General features: G+C 42.0%; 1 protein-coding gene across 3 annotated transcripts in view; it reads left to right on the forward strand.

Moving 5' to 3' along the window:
• flrt2 (fibronectin leucine rich transmembrane protein 2) overlaps positions 1-18,858 on the forward strand; it is a 40,504-nt gene extending 21,646 nt beyond the window's left edge. Inside the window, exons 1-2 of one of the 3 annotated variants that reach the window (XM_042391398.1) lie at positions 5,361-5,416; positions 11,978-18,858. In XM_042391398.1, coding sequence (XP_042247332.1) covers positions 12,422-14,404 — 1,983 coding nt within the window. In that variant the 5' untranslated portion in view covers positions 5,361-5,416; positions 11,978-12,421 and the 3' untranslated portion in view covers positions 14,405-18,858. Of the gene's footprint in view, positions 1-5,360; positions 5,417-8,949; positions 9,538-11,977 lie in introns of those variants that run through there. The other 2 variants (XM_042391396.1, XM_042391397.1) reach the window with 2 other exon arrangements.
• Positions 18,859-20,163: the final 1,305 nt, after the last annotated feature.

Consider the following 20,163-nt stretch of genomic DNA (forward strand, 5'->3'; position numbering starts at 1 on the left):
TCCTCTTCCTCTTCCTCTTACGCTGGCTCTCGTCCTCTGAGCCTCTTTGTTCTCCTTCTTCATGGGACGCAAAGACGAGGCTAATAAAGGCTGAACAAGGCGCTCTGATTCATCAGGCTTCCCTGAAGCACGCTGAGAGGAGCAGTAATTCTCATGTAGGCGTCCACCTAGAGACACCCTTAGGATGTTTTGTGAGACTATTTCCAAACTGGGGCGGCTGCTGAGGCAGTAAGTGAAAGCTAAGGGGGCGGGTGGGGTGGGGTGGGGGGGGGGGGAGGACAAACTGGCGAGGGGGCAAAAACCACAGTGACCAGATGGAACCGCAGATTGTTTTAAAGGGGCTACTGCCTCAGCAAAACCATATGGGGCAAAAATGCTATTTAGCGAAATCTCATTTATGTTTTTCACGACATGGTGAGCAGCACTGGAGGATCTTGTAAACAACAGATAAAGTACTAGTGCTGTCAACACGTGATGGGGGGAAAAAAAATCCAGGAGTCTCATCTGCATCTGTGTGTCTCCGGGGCAAGTTGTTATGAGGAGTTTTATTTCAACTTGTGAGCAATATTCCAAAATAACAGCAAACGCACTCTTGCCAGGCTTTAATACCATAAAGCATTAAGTTACAGTCAAGCTTGCCAAGGCTAATACTGTGCGGCTGATTGTTACTTGTATAAATAACCTGAAAAAAATGTTGATGATGATGAATTAACCAGAGGAAAGATGTGTATATTAAGGCACGGGATAAGAATATTAAATTATGACACTTGATAGGAAGAGACAAGCAATAGCATCAGTATGGCAAAGGATTAAACGCTGTAGCTTAGCGATGTCTGACACTATAATTATATTTTTAGCCGTCCGTTTTGTGAGCTGTTTCACCTGGCTTCTGATGTAATCTGGATTTATCCAGATTCCCGCCTCACGCATTAGGGGATTTTTCAAACTGAAAGACAAGGGAGGGGGGGCTAAAATAGATAATACAGCCCTTTCAAACATCCCCTACAATGTATGATTTCAGCCATACTGCAAGCTGTTTAAATGTCTCTTTGCTTCCCAGCTGACTTGAGGCAATTAAAACTTTCCAACAGGAATACAGATTGGCAAACACAATACCCAGCATTTAATTTGAAAGTGAAGACACAGGAGTATAGAGGCAGAGCGAAAATGAAGAACAACCTCCTTGCTTCATCCCCTGAGCGTGTGTGTGTCTGTGCGTCTGTTTTGGATAATCTAGCTCGACAAATTAAAAAACGATGATGATAATAATAACGATGATGATAACAATAATTATCTCCTCTTTATTTTATTCGGTGTAAAGTAAATTCACAGGGTTTGGAATTCTATCTGTCTATATGAAACTACATTATATGTTCCATATTGTAATTATCTCTAATTAAAATATAGTAATTAATGAGCGTCTCAGGTCATGTGAGTGTAAACTGTTGTGAGACATTCTCCACTCTGCACTAATTTAAAATTGTGCAATAATAAATCAGCTGCGGGGGAGAGGCTGTCAGAGAGAAAAGGTTCATGGGACTGTGGTGTTTGGTGGTTTGGGGCTTAGTTAATTAGTTCGAGGGGAAAGCCGAAGATAAACACAGATTGTCGCTTAAGCGCAGGCAAAGCCTTCAAACAGCTGTCCACAGCTGTAAGAGACTGATCAGGTCAAGGTGCTGGTCAGACAGAACAGTGGAGTATTAGAAATGACTTTCTCAGGGTAGCGTTTACATGATCACATACATCATACACATTATTCTTTAATGCATTGAGAATGAGTAATTGAGTTTTTTTAAGCTTTCTTTTAAATATTTTATTCATACGTCTGTGTTTTAACAAATTAATCTGCCTTTAACATCTGTTTCTCTCGTTTGTCTCCACCTGTGAACCGTAAAGCACTGTTTCATATGAGAAATTCTATAAAAACAGCTTGTTTGATCGGTTGGTTTGTTGATTGAATGGATGAAAATGCTCCAAACCCGCACTGAAACTTTTAATTTAATCATTGCTGAATTTTCTTAGAAAACAAACAATCGAAAGAGATGAGAAATGTTTAATATTTCCTCAATCAATCAGGCATGTATCAATATAAGAGCAATTAAAAAGGCCTAAAATAATCAGAATGCTCAATTTACGTGATATACAATGAATGAATTAATTCCCCTATGGACACCACAAAGTCAAATAAACCAGAGCTGTCATTGTCTCCAACAAAATGTGTAAATCACAATAAAATCACAGTAAATACTAATTAAATAGTGCACCTTACCTTTTTTTTCCCGGGGCTTTTCAGCAAACTTAAACACATCAAAACGAGACAACAAATGTGTGCACTGGGATATTTAAGGATTTTGTCGAGCCGTTTTGTGGAAAAACGCCTTATTCTTAAACTTTTTGTTGTATGAGAATACAAAAGAAAATCACTTTCCACTCCTCCCAAAATCACACAGCTCACACCATCTGTTTCCTCCTCAACATTTTAGAGTCCGCTATCACCACTTCTCAGCTGTGCAACTAAAGATTCTTCTAGATAAGTTTTCAAACCATTTTCATTTTAACACTCGAATAAAAGCCTGCTTTCAATGGAGTTCCACACAAATTATATGTACACTCTTGATAATTATTTATTCTTAAATACTACTTCTCTCAAATATTCCTATATGTCAAAATAATTTTGCATCTTTACTGTAAAACTAGTGTTTTTACTAGTTTACTGGTTTGAACAAAGTGGCCTCGAGCTTATTGAGAAGCAGATATTAACGTTTTACTGGTCACCAGAATAACGTGTGTTGTTTAAGACTATCATGACCTTTGTAATTAAATAACTCCACAGTGTTTGTTTTGCTAATGAGTAAATGGCAGAGAAAGCAAAGCAAATATTAAAGAGATAAAGAGGGTTATTACAATATAATAAATATGACGGCATAACATTTTTTTAAACTACTTTTTGATTTATAGTTACACCTATTATTGTCTCACCCTTACCAGTCCATAGATGGACAACATACCTTCGCTCACATGTGTCTCTGAATGACTGATAGGGCATCTGTTTCATTCCATTTGTCATCATTGACCGACCATGCTGAGCACTGAATCAGGGTCTGGGCTCTGGGTTTGTTCAGCCTCTGAGTTTAGTGACTCATGGATCTACAGTATTTGTACAGTTTAGCCTGGGAGGCAGGAGCAACCCTGAGCCCCCGTCCACCCACCCAGAAGACTTCCTCTTTGCTCAGCTCAGGAGGGGAAATTTAGCCCAGATGTGACTTCAAACAAAAGAAAAGCTGCAGGGATTGGAGGTGGGATCAGGCCCATCTTTCGCATGACCCCAAGACCTGCTCCTTCCTGGCATTTGTCTATTTTTCTCCTCTTCTGTTCTTTCTCTGATGATCTCTTGTAAGTTGCTGTCTCTCAGGTCCTTTCACTTTCCTCCTGAACTGCACTGTTTTTTTTTGTTTGTTTTTTTTAAAATAAGTGTCATTCTTACTTTGGTGCGGGAAAATCTTGTATAAAATGATAAGAGAATCTTGTTTAGCGACGTGTTTTCTCCAAATAAGGTGAAATTCAGGGCTTTCTCTGATCTCAAACTCCTAGGGCTTTCGATTCTAAAAACAACCACAGATGAAGAATCTCATATTTTTTCCAGCCTTGCGTTGTATCTTGTTCTTCTGGATGACAACATGATGAAAAGCTTCAGTGAAGATTACGCCGAAAAAAATGTTCAGCTATAAAACATCACTGCTAATTAAACAGGTTTTGGAGATAACGCAGCAGAATGAAAAATTAGACGCTTCTTTCTAATCTTTTGCATAATTACATTGGATTTCAAAAAAAAAAAAAAAAAAAAATTGGACAACACCCATATTTGAAATATCCAGAAGTTAATTTCACAACAGCTGTTCTGAAAGTATTTCCAGAATTATCGGACTCTTATAACCATCTGGCTGAAAAAATATTCCACTTGTTGCACAATATAAACATTTTTTTTTAAAACGCATTTCTAAATTTCATCTGTATTTCCTAACTCACGTAGCCAGATATAACATGTCTTGATATGCCCTTTCTCTTTTTGTAAAATATTAGAAAGAAATATAATAAATTTTTTTCATTTTGTGGTTCACATTGTACAAATTGAACAAGGAGATATGTCATTTCTGGCTCCCATCTTTGTTTGGATTAAGAAAAAGGCTTGAGAAACAGGTTAAACATCTTTTTAGTGTGCAGCAGACAGAAATGTTTATTTATTCATTTAGATAATTAAAAGAGTCTTTGAGAATTGTGAAAATACCAGAAAATACCAGAACAGCAGTAAGTGTTGTTAAATGACCTCCTGGGTTTTTTCAAATTTCGCTGAGTTTTTATTTATCTTTATTGAAGTGGCCAAAAATGACTCGTCGCCTTCCTCGATTTGCAGAATGTGAACCAAAAAGAATAAAAATGATATGATTGTGTCTCTCCAACATTTTATATTTTCAAACAAAATGACACACTAATATTTTGCTTGTGTATCTGGATACCTGGATTAGCAAATAAAGTTGCAAACTCAGAAAAACAAGTTAAAAATCTTATTTATGGTGTAACAGACCTGACGTTTTTTTTCATCCTGATGGTTATAAGAGTCTTTGAGGATTCTGGATATATCTTCAGAGAACCTTGTGAGTTTTTCAAAGATGTATTTTTCAGAAAATAAGGCATAACTGAATGAGGAGCACAAACCATGATGCCCTGCCAGAGATGCACTCAACATCACAGGCTGATGTGGATTGATTGTTTAAGGTATATTATTTTTCATAGCAGAGAGCAGCATGTGTCAGCACAAAATAGCCGCTACTTATACGTTGCTAAGCAGTTGTCTGAGGTATTAAATCTTAAGAGGACAAGGATGACATGGCAGCCACATGTCAAAAACAGCAGTCATCCACAATCCTTCATTCATGTCCTCTGTTGAGTGATTTCAAACCTCTCTATCTCCTTTTCTTCCACCCCCCCCCCCCCCCCCCCCCTCACCCTCCTCCTCCATGTTTCCACCTCTCCAGCTCTCTCTACTTCTCTCTCTGCTTCTCTCTCTCCCCCTCATCCCTCCCTCAGCAGAACTACAGGGGCTTGCTTGTTGTCAAGTCAGTGTTTTTACAGCCTGGCATTAGCACAGGGCAGCATTCAGTCAGGACCCTGCATTCACTTTCCCTCCCGTATAATTCACATGCTCGTGTGAGAACGCGCTGCCTCTGCCTCTCACTCATGAAATGACCCCGATTGAGCATCGCTCGCCTTTTGACAGCTCGACATACTCCTCTTATAAAAAGCAACTTTAAGCCTCGCAATCTTTTACACTTTCGAAATACCACATATAAAACACCACATGACTCAAGGAAGGCTCAGATGAATCGCTGTATTGAGTCATCTTACAGGACAGTCAGAGGTCAGTTTATTTGAGTTGAAAAAGGGTAGAAGGAGGGGAGGTAAATGTTGTTTACACTAACTCTGCCACCTAATTACAGGGCGACATCATCTGGGAGATACCATGTCGTCTCACAATTTATTTAGCGTTTGCTGTGTGAGCACTGAGTGTGCAGCTGTACAGTAGAGTATTTCTCAGTCCGTCAGTCTTGATGTGTTTGCACTCACTGAAGACAGAGCAATGAAGAAAGAAAAATCCAAATGCGAAGTAGAAGAAGAAAAAAAGGAATTTTTTTGGTCTAGAGGGGCTTGCGAGTTGGTGCAATCCTCTGACTCCCTCGCCTGCTCTCAACTCACTCCTTGAGTAAAATATACAGTGTTGTTAGCTGACTAGTTTTCCCTCTGCTGTGAAAATGCATCGTTCTCTTCTGGGAACCATACTGTGACATTAGATGCATGTAGATTGATAATCGACGGGGGTAAACATAATTACATTGCCTTAGAAATTAATGAAGGCATTGATCGCCCACTCTAAACATAATCAGCATATTTTTCTTTAAGCCAGTGAAATCTCGAGCGACGAGGTGTGATTATATCACGGCTTCAGCGATTTGCAATATTACTGTGGTTTCCCACAGTTAGTTCTTTCAAAGATCTTGCCAATACTTGCGGGGAGATTTTCGAAACACTAATGTTGCTGGCACCTTTGAAGTGCCTTACAGTGTCCAGATGTAAATTCATGCAGGGAGAAATGTGATAAGCTAATGATGTCTCTTGGGACTGGAGTGAATATAACCAAGGGATAAACATATCTACATATCTGAGTGGACTTTTTTTTTTTCCTACTCTACCCTCCTTTAACACTGTTTGGGGCCTGAACAGGAGCAGATGGACAGAGCAGGCTTTGATGTGCTTTGGGGTCATGTGTATCTGCAGTTTTATCAAGGTACACAAGCGTGCAGAGTAAATATGCCACACCAAAACTCTGGGAAGGTTTCTGGGCAAGGCGGAGAAGGGGAATTTCCACTGTGAGCTTAAAGAGTGGGTGTTGACTCAAATATTTCTCTGCATTTTTGCAATATAGACAGTGTATGTAACACTTACAGAAGTTTAAAATCAACTCAATTCATCCTACTTTAGATTTTTAATGTCATTTTCTGATCTGCAGTCAGTATTTGCAGTTATTTCGCCTGACAACAGTGAACAAATTAACACACCGTCTTTTGGTATATTCGCCTATAGGCCCTTCTTTCACACATTTAAGTGTCTTGTCATTTTATCCTCATTTGCGTGCCAGAAAGAGACATTCCATAATGCTGTACCGAGCGGGAACACAGCGCACTACTGCAAAACATGTCCATCAAGGAGAAAATAAAAATAGGCTGTTTCCTCTAAATTCATTCAATCAATAATTCATGCCGTGCACAGAAGCTTGATTTATGAAGGAATTAAACGTTGTGGACTGGGCCTTGCGCTGCCGTCCATCTCTGGGACGTGACAGCCGAAATTAAACATGAAAGGCAAACACTGAGAACAACCAAATCATCGGTGGAGAGCTGACGTATTAGAGGACTTCAATGGACGGCCCGAATGGACAAAATGACACAGGCGATTCGAACGGGAGGCCGTATAATTTGTTTGGAAAGTTTTCGTGAGTTATATATGGTGAAGGGGGTCACCAAAAGTCAAACTGCTACATTAATACTATTTGGCAACTGAAGGCAAAGATCAAAGGCAAACGTGCACCTGTTGACCTGTGGGGATCTTGTGACTCCCGTGTGCCTTTCTGACCCCGGTTTTGGCTGTAAACTAACATAGGAAACACACAACATGACAGTTTTAGTGTTTGTACTGTCAAACTGAAATTTCAATCCCCCTCACTGTTTGTGTAAGGAAACAGAAACTATAATGATTCTGCAGCCATTTCTCCATTTTTCAAAAGAGGATAAAACTCTTTCAGTCTCTAAGTGCTTGGAGATGTGCTGTCAACATCTTAGGAGAACATCATATTTTATAGCTACTTAGCAAAGTCGATTTTTAAAAAAAAATATTTTAACTCATGCATTGTCTTCTACTGTATTTGCTTGCTAGCAGTCTTCTTCTTCTTCACAACTTCTTTTTTTGGTGCATTTGCCCGTTCGCATTTGTCGGCGCATCACCTCATGCGTGCCATACAAACACAACATTACTCCATAGTGCTACTAGTGGTGTAAAACTCCACAGGGTACCTTTAAGCCGTCTGCCCCTTTCATTCAACATTTGGGGGTCTCTGTTGAGTTTTATTCCACTAGGAATGTGGAAGCTAGTCTGGCTCGTAACAGACTTTGGCAGTGTGTGAATCACTCCTTATTTACTATATAGAAGTGTCTAAAATCTCAGTTTACTGGCACTTAATAAAACTCTAAATAAAAAATGTTCTTGCTTCCTTAGTGAAAGGTCAAGGAAGAAGGCCTTTAAATGCTCATAGAGACAGGCATAGGCAGGCTTACTTGTCCCTATATAAATAAACATTTAATAAATAAGAACAAACTTTAAGGATATATATGGGTCAACCCTGTCTTAGCAAGAATAATTTTAATTTCAGTTCGACTTTAAACGGCAATATAAGTGTGTGTGTGTATTTGTGTGCGTGTATGTGTGTGCGTGTGTGAGAGAGGGGGCAGAAAGAGTAGCCTGCACACACATCAGCAAGACACCACAAAGTAGTTTAATGGTAATCTGCTGTAAGTGAATGCGTGTGTGTGTGTGTGTGTGTGTGTAATAGTTGGGTACAAGTATGAGAGTGTGCGCGCGCGGAGAGCCAGTGGAGAAGGCAAAGGTGTCCGTGCGCGCCAGCGGATGTGTGCGCGTGAGCGACGCAGAGTGTGGGCAGAGCAGCGTTGCACTGCTGAATCAGTCTTAGTGCAAAGGAGCAATGTAGTCAGATGAAATTACTTTAGCTGTCAGCGTGTGTCTAAATGCTTCCAATCACTAGAAGAAAGTACGGGAAGTAGGCTACAGATGAGACTGTGCTTTTCACTCGGGGCTAATTATCCAGCTGTAATTAAGAAAAAACCCTTCCGACAAAAAAAGGCTGTAGTGGTCCTAAAAAAAAAAAATATCTGGCTTCAAGGATACAGTGGGCCTACAAATATTCCAACAAAGCCAGCTAATATGATCCCTCAGGGACGTTTTGTGACCCCAGAGGATGTAGTCACAGAGTAACTAACTCTAGGAATATTAAAAGAATCTGGCCTGTGGTGATTTTTCATTGAGAATGTGACTTCGAGACGGATTGGATTTTCTGATTAAAATGCAAATGAGAGCTCAGGCATCGTCGCGAGGTAAGGTAGGCCAGGCAAATAGCATGTAGGGATAAAGTGTGTTGAGAGACAAACTATTTTCTGCAGTGTGAGGGCAGCAGGGAGGATCTGTGGCTTAAAGCCATCACGGAGCTGCTGGAGGAGATGCATTCTTTATTCTGAGGAGGGGAGGAGGGACTGGAGCAAAGAGAGAGAGAGAGAGAGAGAGAGAGAGAGAGAGAGAGAGAGAGAGAGAGAGAGAGAGAGAGAGAGAGGTGAGCAGAGCACACACGTCGCACTATCAACTGAATCCATCTAAGAAAACAACTCCCAGGGAGTCCGGGTCTGAGCTGCGTAGACACCAAAGGCAAGTTTGAGCTCCCCACTAAACAGCGCACCGGACGGACGCAGCTGGCCGTCATGGCCCGTGGCGGATCAGGCAGCGGGCACTTCGGCGAGTGCGTCCTCACCGCTCAGGCTGAGAGAAAGGGGAGAAGTGGGCGCTGCGATCACCCTGCCGCCGCTTTCTTCGGTCCTCATGCACTGCAGACGGTGTTGAGTTAAAGCGAAGCTCCGTTGGGAAGCGCGGGGGAGCTGGAAAAGAAGAAAAAAAAAGACAGAAAAGTGCGGACAGCGGTGCGGACTGACGCGCAGCCACAATCTGGGGACCCGTGCAGGATAATATGCTGCTCAGTAGACTCACCGGGTTCACGCTGCTGATCGGAACCGACTCGCACCAGCGTTACCAAACGGACCTTTACGCACGGTCATACAGCAGGACCGCATGAAGGACAGAGCCATAAACAGCGGGGAAAAGTTGAACGCGATAGCGTGGTTTGTAATGGATAAAGGCTCATCAAAGGTACAGTGTTCCTCAATAACCCAGGACATAGTTGGAGAGAAATGTAGTAGAACAATTACAGGCCTAAGTTGTATTTCAAATTAAACCCGGAAAGCAATTTACGTTCTATGAACCTTATCTTAACCAAGCCACAAAGATAAAAACAGCTCTTCAATTTATGTTTCCAAATATAGCCCCAAGCATCCTGCGAGGAAATGTAGTGATAAACTGACATTAAGTGGCCAATTCATTGTGACTTTCAAAGATTAATTAAAATTGTTGGCCAATTTATTTGTAGGTTAATTAGATATTTCATCGAGTTAAGGATTACTGCACTACAAAGCGCACTGCTTCACATTTTTCACCCCGGAGAAAACCTGACTTTTTTTTTTTTCTTTTTGGAGGGGCTTTCACTCTCAATGCACTGCACGGTTTTCAATTCCCCTTTGAAATAATTCATTCAAATGAACACCCCTCACTGGGCAGGCTTTGAAGTGTACCTGATCCGCCTCTTACCCCCTAAATACCCTATCCATTTTAAACTTTTAATTGCGTTTCTGTCGGTAAATCCAGTTCTAATCGGATTGTCCTGGCCACATATCACCACCGTTCATCTGGTGGTGAGAAACTGTGCTCCCTCGGCTGGAAATTAAATAAAAACGGAAAGAAAAAGAAAAGTCTTTTTTTTTTGGTAACTTCTACGCCTTGATCTACCCATGTCCGCCGTCTATCACGGTTGGTATCATCCAGTAGACACCAGCTTGATACCATGCCTCTTTTTGAGGTTATTATTTGGATTCTTGGTGACATTTTATTTATGCAGCTATAATAATCTTGATGCTGCTGCCTTCTGCTGTTGATTCTGCTGCTGTGGCAGCACATTTTATCGCCTCATGTGGTTGCTTATTCCCCCCGAAGCTTATTTGATTAAATTTAGCTCTTTCAATTTAGAAAAGTAGATCACAGATGTGTGTCAAAGGATTGTTTCTCCATTTCTGCCACAAAGACCCCATGCAGGCTCCATCTCGTCAACAAACAGCATAGTGAATTTAAAGAAGCAGGGCTGCAAAGGCAAATAAATGGATTTCCTTTTCTTTCTTTTTTTTTTTTAAATTTTAGTATCTTTGTTTCTTTTCTTTACAAAATATGGTTCCCTGCCATGGCTACAAAACATCACAAATCGGAAATGTAGTTAAAAGGGAAATAGCCAAAACAGCAAGAATTCCAATTATTTTCTGAATCATGTGGCCAACTGGCTACTCCTGTTCCTTGACAATCCCTGCAGGACACCAGAGAACACCTTAATCCACGCTCATGGCCGTTTCTGTGCTTAACATTCAGCCCATCGTTCCCAATATTGTGTGTCAATACAATGTGTCCAACGTTGACTTAAGGTGGAGCTTCATTTAAGCTGAGAGCTAGCGATGACAACCAGTATCTTTTAATCATATGAGGGAAGAGGGGGGAAAAAAATGTTTGATGGGTCATAAAACTTAGAATAATGGCTCTAGGGGTCTATAGTAATCCAATGGCCTTGTGCTTTACTACAAACCTCTCCATGCTGAAAAACAGCCTGTATTGATCATTTATTGCAGGTGAGGGGACTAAATTATTTTCCAATCCCATTTCATCTGACAGCTTGTGTATGTCACTCTAGCGAGAGGAGGAGCTGATATGCAGGGTCTCTATTCCTCGACTATCTCCCTCTCTCTCTCTTTCCTCCTTTGTTTTCTCTCCACCTGTAATTCCATTCTTCAGAGCCTTAAATCTTCAGTTTGATGATGGTGTGTTCAGGCCTACACGTAATAACGAACTCCTCCTTAGGCCACCGGCAAAACATCGCCTCTGTTTACTGTAAGCTGCACTTGTGTGTTTACTCGTGAGCCTCTGCCCACAGTGCCTGCTCAAGCAGACAGAAAAAAGGCAGTTGTGACTTTTCTGTTCTGTATTTTTTTTTTCTTCTTCTTCCAGGAAATATCTTGTGCATCCATGTTGGCACAAAAAGAGCTGGTGTCTGTATTAACCCTATCTCTTTTTTTTTTTTGCATGTTTTCAACCTAACAACATTGATGTTGCTTAGAACCTCTGTGAATCCATGAGTGTGTGTCCTTGCAGTTCTCTATTCCCTCCTTTGATAGAGCGGAAGGGATAAAAGCCTTCTTTATGTCTGTGAAACCGGATGTGCAAGAGCTGTTCTGAATATTTATCAGATGGTTTGACTCTTTTTTTGCCCAAACAGTCAGTGCATAATTTAACATCAGCAGTGAAACGATATGTTTGTGACTCTGTCTTTCTGTTTGGAAGCAAAGGAAAAAGTGAGCATGAAAGACAGACAGTTGGTATGTGTGTGTTTATATGTCAAATAAAGAGACAGAGGAAAAGAGGGAAAAGAGAGGCCCCTTTTTCTGAGAACAGGCCACCCCTGAAAATACTAATCTAGTATTTCTTTGTTTTCCCACAGGTCTCTGGATCCAAATGTCACCCCCCTTGGACTCTGCCCCGGTCGGGGACCAGCAGTGTGTGACGGACAGGCGAGTGGAGCCTGCGGTGGCTCTCTACTGCGTGGCTTCAAATTGGCCCTGGCTGAGCTCTGCATGGAGCAACGAGTGAAGAGTCCTGCTATGGTCTGATGTCTCAGCATGGATGGAGTCAGTCAGAGGACTGGCCACCACTAATGAGACCATCGCTCTTCAGCTGAGGACTAGCATTTACAGGATTACTCCCACGTTTTCCTGCTCTTTTCCCAGCTAACTACATCATAACCAAACTCTCCTAGGTGGACTTTATTGGGTTTGGTTTTTGGTGGATATATACGTCATTGCCTTTCTGATTTTCATATTTGCTTTTATTCCCTCCCAGTTCTTTTTTATTGTTGGTTTCCCTTTTCCTGTTTTGTTTTTCCACTATGGAGTTTCTGGCTGGACCTTGGAATAAAGATTGGGCTTCTTTCTTGCAATTTTGGTTGACTGTCATCCTAAGCCTCCAAATGCAATTCAGCCCGGGTGCCTCTTGCCCAGAAGAGTGTCGCTGTGACAAACCGTTTGTGTACTGCAATGAACGCAGCCTGACATCAGTGCCTCTGGGGATACAGGAGGGCTTCAAGGTCCTCTACCTACATAACAACCAGATCAACAATGCTGGCTTCCCTGTGGAACTTCACAATCTGGCCTCCGTGGAGACTGTTTTTCTCTATGGCAACCAGCTGGATGAGTTTCCCATCAATCTGCCCAAAAACACCAGGGTACTGCATCTCCAGGAGAACAATATCCAAACGATCTCCAGGGCAGCCCTGGCCCAGCTGACTCGATTAGAGGAGCTGCACCTTGATGATAACTCTATCTCCACAGTGGGGGTGGAGGAAGGGGCCTTTAGGGAGGCAGTGAGCCTCAAACTCCTCTTCCTCACCAAGAACCACTTAAGCAGTGTTCCCATTGGCCTTCCTGAGGACCTGAAAGAGCTGCGGTTGGATGAGAACCGCATTGCTGTCATTGCAGAGGAGGCCTTTCAGAATGTGACACGCCTGCAGCGCCTCCTGCTGGACGGGAACCTGCTGACGGATGAGGGCATTGCACCAGGGACCTTCCAGGACCTGGCCACCCTCCGTGAGCTGGCCCTGGCCCGCAATTCACTCACCTTTCCCCCTCCCCTCTTACCCAGCCAGTCACTGGTCAAACTCAGCCTGCAGGAGAACCAGATCAACCAGATCCCTGTGGCGGCCTTTGCTGACCTAAACAGGCTGGAAAGACTGGATATCTCCAGCAACCAGCTTCAGACTCTTACACAGGGTGTTTTCGACAGCCTGTCGAGCCTAAAGCATCTCATGGTGCGAAATAACCCCTGGCGATGTGACTGTGCTGTGAAATGGGTGGTGGTGTGGCTCAAGTCGTTGCCTTCCTCCATCAATGCCCGAGGGTTTGTGTGCCAGAGTCCAGACAAGGTGCGTGGTATGGCAATCAGAGAGCTCACGTTGGATATTATCGAGTGCCCGGTTGATGCTGACGTGCCGCCGTGGCCCACCCTCCGCTCTACGCCTCCTCCCCCACCCACCACCACCCCTATCACCACTATAATTTCCACCCTCATAACCACATCCATTCCTTACTACTTTGATTCACCCTCCCCTCCCTTACCCCCAATCCATAACAATCCTCCTGGTCCCCTGCCTCCTTATGAGGACCCCCTTCAGATCTCCTTCCCTGTGGTCAACTCCACTAGTATCGAGGTGAGCTGGGCTTCCTATTTCACCGTCACAGCCTACAAGGTCACTTGGGTCAAAAGGGGCCAAAGCCAAATAAACGAAGGAATGCGGGAGCGGACGGTGAGTGGGGACCGACGGCATATCAGCCTCACCAACCTGGAGCCCCGGTCTGTGTACCGGATCTGTGTGCATGTGCTGGACACCCTTAACTCCTACAGGCCCGGAGAGGATACTATATGCTCTGAGGCCAGGACCAAGTCAGCTTTGCCTACTAAGTCTCCTGGTTCAGCGCAAGCGCCTCAGGAGAGCATCAACTCCACGCTGCTAATGGCCGGCATCATAGGTGGAGCGGTACTTATCATCTTGGTAACGCTACTCAGCCTGTTCTGCTGGCACATGCACAGGAAGAGCAGGTCATCTTCGACCAAGTGGAAATACAACCGGGGCAGGAGAAAAGATGACTACTGTGAGGCTGGAACCAAGAAAGATAACTCCATTCTGGAGATGACTGAAACCAGTTTCCAGATAGTGGCGCTGAACAATGAGCAGCTGCTCAAGGGAGATTTCCGCATTCAGCCCATCTACACGCCCAATGGGGGAATTGGATTTAGAGACTGTCACCTCAGTAACAACAGCATAGCCTACTGCAAGAGCAGCAACGTGCCCAGTACAGAGTTCTGCCACACGTGATGCAGCAGCAAATAATACCCCCACATTCACACAAACACACAGACACACACACACATACACACCAGAAACACTTAACAATACATGCATAAAATACACACACATACACCATTTGTGTAGACAACAAAAAAAAACATAAAAAATTCTAGTCAAATATAACTGTACTATATATATTTCCAAGTTCTGTCTACGATGTAATTTATACTGTGGATAATAATGTGGGATTCTCTGCTATCTTTTTTATTCTTAGAAAAAGAGATACAAGTGTTTCTTTTTTTATAACCAGCAGGGTTTTGAAAGTTGTTTTAATGGTCAGTACTGTACATGAACATGGATTTGTACAATCACGGCACCCTGGGTGTAGCTTCTGACGAACGCTTTCAGCCTCGGAAACGTTGGGCGCTTCGAGGGCTGGGATCCTTTGTTAACCACAGAAGCAAAAATATGGCCTTTTTTTTGCGCTTTGAAACACTGCAAACCCTAGTACAACGGAACAGTCGTAAAGATAACACAGCACAGGGGAAACACAAACACTGATGATTAGAGCGCTGTGGAAATGTAGCACTGGTTCATTGGAGGCATGTTGTAAAAAAAAAAAGAGTTGAAGTGCACTTTCTTATTAATGGAAGCAAGGCAGGAAATGAGTATAGGTGGTACTCACATGTAAGGGATAGTGGAAGATTGTGTAGGGAGAATGTCATCAGTGGTGTTGAACAGCCTGGACTGAGATTTCCCAAAAGTGCTTTAACACTAAAAGCATCTTTGTTCTATTGGTTTGCAGTGGAATAAAGGTGGGCTTAGTCAAGAGATGTTTGTGGAAAACTCTAAAACAGGACATGCCATTTTCAGCATTTTAGTTTCTTCAGTTTCTTCAGTGAGGAGCAACATGTCTAGGTGCAATTAATAACATGAGCTTAAAAAGCAACAAAGGATTATTGTCCGTAATGAGGGGCATGAATGTGCTGAGACGCTGCAGAATCTTTTGAAGAAATTCCCTAATTTGTTCTGCTTCTTTCCCCCCATGTTTTCCCTGTTTTGGCGAGGGAGGCCACAAGGGGGCAGTTTCCCTCAGCATAGCAGAGTGTGGGACAGAGGAACGGAGGGCAAGACAGACAGACGGAGAAAGAGAAAGAATGAAAGCTGCATAGATCACTTTACCTCTACCATTCCCCCGGAGTCCATTACCCAGACGACATTACTCATGCTCAAACAGCATTGTTTAGAGTATTACTGCTCATCGAGCTACTTAATGATGTGGAAGCATTTAAAACTAACAGTGTTTTCTGTGTTTGGTGGCTAAATGATAGGGATTTTCACCATTGTGGTCTATCATGGTGGAAAGCCCCCTGTTCCTCTGTGTGTGTGTGTGTGTGTGTGTGTGTGTCTGTGTGTGTGTGTGTGTGTAAGAGAGCATGATGAATTTTCTTATTTCATCATTTCAACCCCATCCCAGCAGTCATTAGGCTTTCTGATAAATTAGGAAATTACAACAAAAAGATCGCACTCCGCCCATGATCCTCACAATGAACCGTGTGCAGTTGTGACTGAGCGGCTCGTCACGCGTCTCATCATTTATCCTTTATGAGGCCGTCTTCTTCATTTATGGTTTGCTCACCTGAACAATACACCTGCTCACTTTACAACATTAGTTTCTGCGATGATGATTCTCTCCCTATCTTCCTCCTCTCTGCCCGTCTGTCTCCCTATCTCTACACGTCTGATCCCTGCATGGGCCCAATTAAAGCAGTTTTCCTGCCCTTCAGCTCATGGACTGTGGTGGCAGCTCTTTGCATGTGAGGTGCCAGTGAGAGGACTTCATTATGCACTTCTTAAGAAGACTTTATTTGATTTGACAAGATTTTATTTTGAGGGGCCAAGCTTAAAGAATTCCCACTGCCGACCCCTCCTCTCCACCCCCACTCCCCCCTCGTCCCCTCTCCTCATAATCCTCGACCAAAAAAGGGAGAAAAATATGTAGACCTTATTTTCACTTGGCTGCATGAAGCTCACGCTGGGAGAGAGAGAGTCTGTTAACTCTTTGTGAGGCGCACAGATTTAGCTGCTTGAACATACACTGTAGAGAGTCAACACAAATTAGGCCGAACATGTAGAAAAAAAAAACATTTTTAAGGGCTTGTACTCCAGTTATTCCAGAGTGTCGAGATTATCTCTGAGAGGGTTTACCTCTGCAGTCGGAGTACGTCAAAGAAGCTGCACTTACTGTAATTCCAGCAATAGCTCAGACTACTTTAATTTAATGTGCACGATGCGCAGACTTCCAACCAAGACAACATTTTAAACATTGACAAACACAATGAATGTATGAAATCATCTGTCCTAACATGTCATTTAGTGTCATGTCTTAAAATCTTGTTGCTAATAAGATAATTTAAATGTTTTTTTTCCAGCCGAACAAGACCAGTTTGTTGGAGTTTCATTTGTTTAACATTATTTTAGAAAAAAGTGGCAATATCTTGAAAAGACAAAATGTTATCAAGAAAATATTTAAAGGAATACTTTAGCATTTTGGGGAATCAGGTGATTCACTCTTTTGCCAAGAGTTAGATGAGAAGATCAAAAACCACTCTCATGTTTCTTTGCTAAGTATGAAGCTACCGCCAGCAGATGGTTAGTTTAGCTTAGCCTAAGCGGATTTTGTTACCCTTGGACAGAGCGAGGCTAGCTGTTTGCCCCTGTGCTGAGCTGGACTAACTGTGCTGGCTGTAGCTGAATTTTTATTGTACATACACAAGAGTAGCATCAGTCTTCTCATCTAACTCTCATCAAGAAAGCGATTAAGCTGTCCCAAAACGTCAAACTGTTCCTTCAAGTGAAAAAACTCAAACTAAATTAAAAAAATGAATTAATTTGTATTGCAACAAAATGTAATGACTGAAGTGATCTCCCTCCCTTGGCGGATGAAATACACATCTTTTAAGCAAAATAAGATTTTAAGACTCGGTACTTCATTATGTGACTTGTTTAGATGGATTTTTTTTTTCACGTTGGGTTTATAAATACTGAAATCTTCTGTGGTTATCAAAGCATCTCCACTTTTTATTTCAATCTTTTTCTACTAATATCCACATATCAGCACACCCGAATACACACCGTCCATCGAGACGCACCAGGTTGCCCTGACCTGCGCTTTGATCTGCCCTGCTTAACAATCATGAAGCTTAACTGATTGAGCACCTAACCAACAGTTCATCATGTGTGGTTTGCTACATGCTGCACCAGCTGACCATAATCCCACGTAGAAACACTTGAACATTTACATCTGATATTGTTTGGATTCTTTTTTTTTGTTATAGATGAAAGCCCTATTTTAAATCACACGCTGATCAAAGAAGTCAGGTCAAACTATTGCAACATATAGTATCTCCCCTGTCTGTGAATGTGTAACGGAGACAGATATTTGCCTTACCTTTTATGCAGGACTGAATGATTAGTGAGAGAGAGAGAGAGAGAGAGGGAGTTAAGTGGGAGGAAGAAAGAGAGAAGAAAAAAATATGAGACATAAAGAGACGGCAACAAGAATGCTGAACAGAAAGCACATCTCTGCAGCCACGGCAGCAACAATAACAGTATTAACAGGAGAAGCAACACTAAGCATGACATACAGTAGCTAACAAGAGACTGTTCATCCATAGTGCCAGACCTTGCTTGATTCAACCAGACTGGGAAGGAGCTTTGGTGGTTGTTATGCAGCGTAAATTACTCTTAATTTTCTACTTGCTTGATGAAAGAAGACCGTGACCGATGGTATTACACAAAACGTATCACAGACTTAGACAGACTGCTAGCGTCGGTTTATTACCGTTTCAGGGTGCCGAGAAGTAATTTTCCTTAAAGCTCATTGATTCGCATTGAAATAATTATGTTTAATCACTGAGAGGTCAATGCAGACAAAACACAAACTGAATACATTGAAAGTCATCTTTTCTTTTTCTTTTTTTTTTTTTTTACCCCATTCTTTTCCTCTTGTAGGCAAATCCTTCACTGCAAATATCTATTAGCCAGTAACATACATTCAAGGATTTTTGCATGTACTGTATTTAGCTTCATAGCCTTTCATTTTCTTCATGAACTTACCAGTTTTTGGACTTTTAAAAATATTTTCTCAAGCAATCACCCAGCGGTGGTTGAGCTTACAGAAGGTTTAGGGAAAGTAGGCTGGAAATTTACAGTGCATGTAAAATGGCTATTTTGGGATACTTTGCCATCCTGGCTTCTCATCAAGACACCACAGTGTTACGTTTAGCCATCCACACCAAGATGTTTCTTAGGAACCAAAGTTAAATTTCTGTTCTCATGATGAAATGTTGATGTTGTTCCATGTATGTGCCTTGAGGTTGAACTTACAATGTAAAGTCCTTGAAACCTTTAAATGTTTTTGCACAAACTGTAAATACTTAAGTGAAGCTTTTTGAAAATAAAAGAGCCATGGGATTTGAGCAATCACTCTTTTTCATTTTAGAAAACCATTCCCCCCTCCTACAAATGAAAGTTTATACTCTGCTGTGCTCTGATGAGTGATCCTACAAAACATTCTTTGTCTTTTACATATTAGTTTTGTGTGCTGGCATGCCCTGTCAAGCTATCTGAGGGAAGAGTTTGTACAGAAACATGTGCCTAGTTAAATCTATTTTGGGTCAGACACTAGCAATTCTGGGTCAAAGATTTGTGCTGTACCACACCATGCCAAGTTATCTTCTTATTTCTATACTGGAAGCTTGAGACATCTTAGCGTAGCCACCACAGCTTAGTGTTCAGCTGGGGAAAATCCAGGATACTCTCTCATTCTACTTGTATGGCACAACTAAATCCCAGAATGGTCTCTTTCTCCAAATCCCTGTGTTCTACCAAAGTCCAATGTTTTTTCCCTCCCTTTGACCACATCCCAACATTGCCTTTGCAACCTCCAGCCCGCTAAAACTCACATTAGCCCAATCTTAATTCACTATGACAATTAACCACATGCATTCAGCTGAAACACAAGAGGGTGTGCCACTCTGGTGCTGTGAGCAGGAAATTGGTATTTTTCCCAAAATCCCAAAATGTCAAAATGTGATTTGTTTTTGCAGTCTTTTTGCAGAGGCCAAGTGGTTGAAAAGAACCGAGGCTTTGGCACTAAAATCATCTGCTTTGCTTTTCTCCCCTCCTTGTGTGTTGTGTAACGATTCACACACTCTGAATCATGAAAGATTCAGAGTGTGTGATCTCGCCCCAGTGCATTCATCAGGATTGGGTTGCATCAGCTATTTGTAAATCCGTCACTAAGTTTGTGGTTTATCCTTCCTAAGTTCTTAGTAATTATTAGCTAGTTTCAGACTAGTGGATTACTGAATCTGGTTGCACCAGTAAAACATAAGAAATGTCTTAGCTTGGACAGACTCAAGTATTTTGTAAATTTGTGGCCATGAAACATCTGTTCAGTCAAAATCAGTCAGCTAAGAAGGTCACTGTAGCATTACAAGATGCTACCAAAAATTACAGTTAAGGGGGGCAAACAATATATAAAACTCACATGCCAGTCCTGCAAGTGTGGTTATTTTGTTTTATTTATACATTCATACATGGAGATACAGTACCAGTCAAAGGTTTGGACACAACGTCCCATTCATTTGAATGAGAAAGTGTGTCCAAACTTTTGACTGGTACTGTTTATATGTGTTTCACTTGGTATAATTTAAAATGAGCGTGACATATTCAAATAAGCTAACCCATCTGACATTTGGACATTGATTTTTGTGAAATGT

The sequence above is a fragment of the Thunnus maccoyii genome, chromosome 17 (genome assembly GCF_910596095.1).
Source record: "Thunnus maccoyii chromosome 17, fThuMac1.1, whole genome shotgun sequence".
Classification (NCBI taxonomy): domain Eukaryota; kingdom Metazoa; phylum Chordata; class Actinopteri; order Scombriformes; family Scombridae; genus Thunnus; species Thunnus maccoyii.